Source organism: Chiloscyllium plagiosum, unplaced genomic scaffold (assembly GCF_037043375.1).
Source record: "Chiloscyllium plagiosum isolate Xiang-an unplaced genomic scaffold, Cpla_swu_hap1 HiC_scaffold_20, whole genome shotgun sequence".
Taxonomy (NCBI): Eukaryota; Metazoa; Chordata; class Chondrichthyes; order Orectolobiformes; family Hemiscylliidae; genus Chiloscyllium; species Chiloscyllium plagiosum.
This window is the reverse complement of record NW_028270158.1, coordinates 7,649,887-7,657,386: the sequence shown is the minus strand read 5'-3', so window position 1 is coordinate 7,657,386 and position 7,500 is coordinate 7,649,887. Positions and strand designations below refer to the sequence as shown.

General features: G+C 50.9%; 1 protein-coding gene across 1 annotated transcript in view; it reads right to left on the bottom strand.

Moving 5' to 3' along the window:
* LOC148146563 (uncharacterized) overlaps positions 1-7,500 on the bottom strand; it is a 127,315-nt gene that overhangs the window by 119,522 nt on the left and 293 nt on the right. Inside the window, exons 1-2 of the mRNA XM_087998057.1 lie at positions 7,387-7,500; positions 437-1,829 (exon numbers count right to left, since the gene is read on the bottom strand). The exon at positions 7,387-7,500 is cut by the window's right edge and continues 293 nt beyond it. Of these exons, the coding sequence (XP_087854183.1) occupies positions 437-1,809 (1,373 nt within the window). The 5' untranslated portion in view covers positions 1,810-1,829; positions 7,387-7,500. The remainder of the gene's footprint in view (positions 1-436; positions 1,830-7,386) is intronic.

Here is a 7,500-nt window from a genome sequence, read left to right as displayed (position 1 = left end):
CGCTACCAGGATCGACAAGGGTGGGAACAGGAATGTCCCCGCAGTGGAGGACATACCACTCAATATGTCCCACCAATGATGAGCTGACTCCACGTCCACTACACGGGCAGCATGTACTACCTCCTGTCCATGTATAAAGGTAGACACCGTAACCTTGGTGACATTGGTTTGATGCTTTCGTAATATCTGCTTAAGCTCCTCGGATCGGTCCAATGCCCGCTTAAACCGATCCAGGGAAATGTTCCAGGGATTCCTCAGCACTTTCCACTGCACCTTGGTAAAGTGGCGAGCACTGCTATAAGTGGTCAACAAATAGGTGTGATTCTGCCAGTGCCACTGATAGACATTTGAGAGGCATCCCGAGAACGGTGCTGAGGGAAGCATAGGATGTGGATTATTGGTAGCCACACAGAGCGTGTGTGGCCCAATCTGCCACATCATGTCCCTTGGAGTCTCAACAGTCCATTCGCACAGGGCCGTTCCCTTAGTCAAGCAAGGGTCCCGATACCTGTCCATCAGTAGGCAAGTTTTCCCCTGATCAGTCTGTTCACAAGCGGACAGATCATAGGTAATATTGGTATCTGGGCTAAACCACTGTCCCCTTGTCTTCAGAAAATAATATCCAGAAGATGTAATCACTGGTAATACATAATATCGACAGACCGTAACAGTGTGGGTTACATTCATGGTAACAAAGTATCCGTTACACATAGTTGCGTTACACCATGTTCGCTCTGGATGGGTTATCATCCACAATTTCTCAGATACATTCCATAGTCCCCTCCACGCTTGTACATTGGGGGATGTTACCACACGCAAAAAGCGTTCTTTCTGTATTTGAGCATGCAACATTTGAATATGACAGGCAGTCCAATTTAACTGAGCCGTAATGTTCTCAAACAGTTCCTGAGTGGCGCCCCAGACATCCAGTTCCCATTGCAGAGATCGTATCATTATTTCAGCTGTCTCTCCTTGAGTCATCATTACGGATGGCATCCACCTTCCAATAGTATGTAGTCCTTGTGAGGTGGCCTGTCCCGTGTTAGATAATTTAGTACGGGTTACCTCAGAGTCAATGGCATTCGAGATACCCATAACAGTTCCTGCGCCTCCCAGCAGGGTGTCGTACCACGCTCGTCGCCGCCTCTTGGTATGACACTCGGGTATGAGGGGCAACTGTACCCGCCAATGAACATCAGTGTGCAGTACTGCCCGGGCCATCTGTTGACAAGTTGACATAATAGGGGCCAACTGTGTTCGATGCGACCGCACGCCCCCCGTGGCACCCCTCTTCGGTGCTGGCCCGCCCCGCGTGGGGTTTAATAACGCCTCAGACGGGGCGTTCGTCGAGGGCAGTACCATTATTAACCACATGAATCGATGACGATTCCGAATATCGGTGGCATTGCGCAGCCACAGATCTTCCCCCCGAGCTGTGACGCTCCAATGAGTCCCCGTTGTCCCGCATGTCTGGGTGCGTCGGTCCCACAAACACGTCTTGACTTGGGCATTTACCACCAGGGTGCAATTAGGCGGTATGAACGATATGTCATATTTTTCCCCATCCCGGCGCATGTAGCACTGTGCACACGTGTACAATTGACAGTCGCTGGTGAGAGTCAGAACAACGCACTGCTGACCGGGTTCACATGTAAAGTCGTCCTGCGTCCGTCGCTGGCTACTGGCCTCCCACCGCACCTCATGGCGGGCGACCGGTACCAGCGTCCAGGCCGTGATACCGATGCCCTGGAGTGGCCATCCGATCGCGAACATCACCAATAGGAGTCGCAATCCCCATGACCACCCCATGTTCAAGGCGGAGGGTCAGCCTGCGGGTGCATAGCAATTACAACATTATTTAGGTCTCACGTAAGTAGCACTGGTTCGCCGGGACGTTTGCCCAGGTCGGGTCTCCGGGGTACATAATGGTGACCAGACTGTCCTTCCCCTGTGCTATGATTTCGGCCGGCCTGGGGGGGCCGGTCGTCTGGCGCACCCATACCTTGGCCCCCTTAGTGTCAGTAGACCCAAATCCCCCCGTCCCACGCTCAGTAACCGTGACGGGAGCTCCCATCTCTTCCACCGTTGTAAGGTTACATGGCTTAATGACCAATTGCGCTATTCTGTCCCCCTTCTGTATCACGTAAGGTTCAGCGGTGATGTTGACCAGGATCACCCCCAACTCCCCTTGGTAGTCTGCGTCAATTACGCCTGCCATCACATCAATCCCCTTTAGTGACAGTCCCGACCGCGGGAGGATATGCCCATAGGTTCCAGGGGGACAAATCAACCCTAACCCGGTCTTAATCACCGTAGGTTTCTGTTGGATCAAAGTCTGGGCAGTTAGTGCTCGTAGGTCCAGTCCAGCCGAAGCCGGCGTGGCCCTTACGGGAATATCAGCTTCCTCAGCGAACTTCCACATTTTAATAGGCTGAGTCTTTGGGGTATCACATACTCGTATCATCCTATTCAAGGGTGTTACCCCATTTCCTAATGGGCGGTTATTAATTTGTTTCACCACCCGAATTAGTTGCTTCCTCCAACCCGTTAAGTCATTGCAACCTCCTGCTTTTCGTAGTGAGGACTTCAGAAGCCCATTCATTCGTTCTATAAGTCCCGCAGCTTGTGGGTGATAGGGTACATGATAAACCCATTCCACGTGGTTATCGTGACACCACTGCTTTACCGCCCTTCCTGTGAAATGGGAGCCATTGTCACTCTGGACCTGTATGGGCAATCCATAAAATTGTTCAATCAAATCTAAACATCGCAAGGTAGCCTGTTGATTGTTGTGACGACAGGGATGGGCTACCAAAACCCCAGACATAGTGTCCACAGCTGTACATATGTGGTTACATCCTTGTGAGGAGGGTAAGGGACCCACAAAGTCCATTTGCCAGCTCTGTCCCGGACCATCCCCCCGATGGATATGTCCCATCATGTGTTGGGGCACTCCCTGCCGCTGATGTTGACACTGCTCACACTGGTTTACTGCAGTCTTAACATCATCTACCATAAGATCTATTCCTCGGTCTCGAGCCCAGTGCAAGGTTCCTTGCACTCCCCAGTGCCCAGCCTTAAGGTGTGCCCATCTAGCTAGGTCCACTGAGGTGCCCCTTTGCACCATCATGGTTCGGACGATACCATCCACATATCGGTTATGTAGAGCTTCCACATCATTTCGAGAGGTATGGGCATCTACGTGGGTGATGTATATGACCAGGTATTGAGCTTTCTCCCATATATCCTCCCATAACTGTTTACCCCACACTTCCCTATTCTGGATCATCCACTGATTGGCCTGCCAAGTTGGCATCCATTGTGTCATGCCGTTAACCACTGACCACGAGTCAGAGAACAAACAAACTCCCATGACCCCTGCTTGCATGACTACCATATGCACTGCCTTTAATTCTGCCCACTGACTACTTTTTCCCTCCCCTAATTCTTCTAGGGTAGTGCCTTGTTTTGGGTTAAAGGCGGCAGCTTTCCATCTACGCTGTCCCGCTTTCCACTGGGCTGACCCATCTACGAACCAAGCCGTGGCTTGTTCATCCGGGGTCAGTTCATCATACCGTTTTCCCATCTTAACGGGTGATTCCTTGTATTCAATCACCTCAAACCGCTTTTCCCCTTCCTCAGGGGCCTCCGCCACTTGCTCATGTAGGACTGACACTCCTTTCTGTCCAGTCCGCACTCTCTCCGACACATACCATTTCCATTTAATGATGCTGCTCTCTTGGGCAGTTCCTATTCGGTGGGTAGTGGGGTCACTAAGTACCCACGGAAGAATAGGGATAGCTGTTCTCATGATCACTTCATGTCCAATGGTCAGGGCTTCGGTTTCCACCAAGCCCCAGTAGCATGCTAATAACTGTTTCTCAAAGGGGGTATACCGTTCCCCTGCTGGGGGTAATTTTCGGGACCAAAATCCCAGTGGCTTACGGGTTCTTTCCTGTTTTTGCCATAAGCTCCAATTGGCATAATCCCCCTGTGCTGAGACTTGCAGTTCTACAGGTCCTGACTGTATCTTTCCCAAGGATACAGCTTGCTGTATCGCTTGCTTGGCCATTTCAAATGCAGTTTGATGGACCTCCGTCCATTCGAACGCTGCCTTTTTCCTCGTAACTCGATACAAAGGTTTTAAAATTTGTCCTAAATGGGGAATATGCTGTCTCCAGAATCCGAATAACCCAATAAATTGCTGCACGTCCTTCTGGGTGTGAGGGACGGCAAAGACCTGAATCTTATTTTTAGCTTTCGCAGTGATTTCCCTTTCCCCCTTGTTCCACACGATTCCTAAGAATTTTACCGTTTGTGAGGGACCCTGGATTTTGGCTGGGTTGATCTCCCACCCATATCCTCGCATATGTTGAACCAGTTGGTCCAGCAATTCCTGAACCTGCTTCTGACTTGTCCCCTGTATCATCATATCGTCAATATAGTGCGAGATCATCACTTCGTCAGGCACTTTAAAGGCAGCCACGTGTTCTGCAACTATCCGGTGGCAGATAGTAGGGCTATGCAGATATCCTTGGGGCAGTCGTGTGAACGTGAATTGTCTACCCTCCCAAGTGAATGCGAACTGTTCCTGCCTATCTTCGGGAATAGGAATTGTGAAGAAGGCATTAGCCAAATCAATTACTCCGTACCACACCCCTGGATGATGTTGGATTCGTCCTATAATAGTGACGGCATCCGGGACCGCTGCCGTCAAGGCCGGAGTGTGACGGTTTAGTTGCCGATAATCTACCATCATCCGCCATGACCCATCGGCTTTATGTACGGGCCATAAGGGGTTATTCCACGCCGTGGTGCATGTCCTAAGCACTCCCGCTTCCAAATAATCCTTAATTGTGGCGGATATTTCTTTATGTCCGCCGGGAATCCTATACTGTCTAAGACTTATTACGCGATCGGCGATCGGGATGGGGAAGGGGTCCATCTTAACCTTTCCCACTAACACCGTCCTACAGCGCAAAGCCATTTTCGTGATTCCAAATTCAAACTTCCCTTGTTGGAGGTGAAGTGTTAAACCGGCCAGAATGTCCATTCCCAGGATCCATTCTCTAACCGGTGTAATGATAATTGAATAAGTTTTAATGGGCATTGTACCTATCTTTAGGGGCAATTGTACTGTTCTTCCTTCAATCAGATTACCTCCCAGCCCAACCAGCGTGACTGGGGTTCCTTTAAACTTATGGGGCGTCCCATAGATTAAGGTGGCCTCCGCCCCTGTGTCCACTAGAGCCATAACGGTTTGGACGGATTTGCGCCAATAGATAGTCAATGATACATGAGGTCGAATGTCGTCTGCTGACCATTGGCTCGTTCTTGGGCAAACCCTTGGGGCTTGGCCCGATTCCTATTGTTCCTCCCATTCATCTTCCCCAGACAGCACTGGGTAAAGACGTTTGCCTCGCCCTTCTTTGTTCTTGCCTTTCTTACTAGGTTTCCGGCCACGCCTATCCACTTTATAACACTCTCGGAGGGGAGGCCGTACCTCCTCCTCCTCCTCGTCCTCCGAGGATTCCCACCGCTGGGAAGTGGAAGTTCTACCCCTTCGAGGCTCATTAACAACCGGACCCAGTGTCTGACATTTTTGTGTTAGTAATTCCACTAGGTCTTCCATAGTGGGTCGGGACTCCGTCTCTACCCGGGACACCTTCAGTCCCTTTCGTCTGCATAAGTCTTTTAATTCCGGTGTAGGTAGGCCATCAATCTCCGATGCTGGGACCTGCGCCCGTATCAAAGCTTGCCACAGAGCACGCCGTGAGGGGCCTTGGTTACTTCCTTGATTAGGGTTTACTTTTCCCCCTGCCCGAGCCTCAGGGCGACGCCCCTCCCTGAGAAGCACGGGTTGTGGGTCCCCAATCCCCCAAACCACTCATCTCCCTCATCATACTACGGGCATCTCCTAGGGTTTCTCCCCGTCCACTCAACATTATGGTTAATAACAGTGGTTTATAATGGGGGGGGGCAGTCTTCACTAGATGGTCTCTAGTCTGTCTACTAACATTTGTGTTATCTACCTCGTCCAGCACTCCCAGCAACAGGGCATCCCGCACACACAAACGGGTTAGCCTCTGAACCCCTTCCTTAATCGTTGTCCAAGTTCCTTCCAAGGGGGGCCAATCGGACGGGAAGGGATACTGTTCGGCCACTGCCCTGGCATACATCCCAAATAGGGTCCCCATACTGCGATCTATTACCATATCCTTGGCTTGGTTGCGGTACCCCAGGTCTATGGCAGCATCCTTTGCTAATCCACCAAACTTGGGAGCATCCTGATAGTCTACCTGCACTTGTTGCCCCCCTTCCTCGAGGAGCCGAATTAGCCATAGCTCTAACGGCTCCCCAGGATTACGTCGGGTTTTCTGGGTGATAAACAGCACCTCATCGGTAGTGAAGTCTTCCGTTAATTCAGAGAATTCTGCGGGAGGCTGAGCCCGCGGTAATTCATGCATAATTGCCTCCCCTTGTTCATTCCGTATAGGGTTTCCTTTCTCATCTAACATTACCTCCCGTTGCACTGGGAGACGTCTCTGAACCTGCTTTCTCCTAACCACTGGTTTAGCTTGGAGTACGGGTGGGTCCTCTTCGTACTGATCATCTAAATCTCCCCAAATGTTCCCATCCCAATGATCGATATCCCACCGATCCCCGTTATTTAACTGGGCTACAAACGCCCGTACTTGTACCGGGTCCGGGGTTCGAGGGACCTTCCTTTTCTCTTTCCGTTTCTTAGCAGACAAATACATAATAGTTCGTCCTGCTAGTTCAGTTAATGCTGTCAATTCAGCTTTTAACTTCATAATTTCCTGCCTCAACATAGAGGCATCTCCCGAACTGAGTCCCTGCTCATGTTTCAGGAGGGCTAATTCTGCTTCAGCTTTTTGGCGCTTGTCTGACTGTTGTCTACAAGCCGCCGCACAGGCCCACATCCTCCGCTGTACCCCAGGCAATGGGTTCTTCGGCAGGACTGGGATCCTCTCAAGGGTGGACAGCAGCGACCCTGGGGTTCCTACGCCCTCGGCCTCCCAGTCCTCCGGTCGCCCCCCACCATTTCTCAAACAAACTGCCACGCCATGCCACGGCCCATGCCATCCCGGGACGGTCAGGACCTCCACAGTTTGTTCCTCTGGTTTCTTAGCCTTTTTCCAAAACATTGTTCTGTATCAAAATCTTTCCTCAATTGCGATTGATCCTGCCGACTACGCCAAAATGTTTTAAAAAATTCTCAAGGTCAAGGACCAGGCTCGCAGGAAAGTAGTCTGACACAGAACAAACAGCCAAGAGGCGAGTCTGCTAGAATATAAGTGTTTTATTCCCCGCAGTGTCCCCACAACCAGTCTCGTACTTACAACGGGTCTGGTTTATACTCACTCTACGTGTTACCAAAACTGGGAGCCGTCAGTTCTTCGTAGAGCGGTTGCCAACAACCCACGCTCGGCGGTTAAACGTAACCCCGGAGCAGGCTCTACCGAACTGGAGACTTCT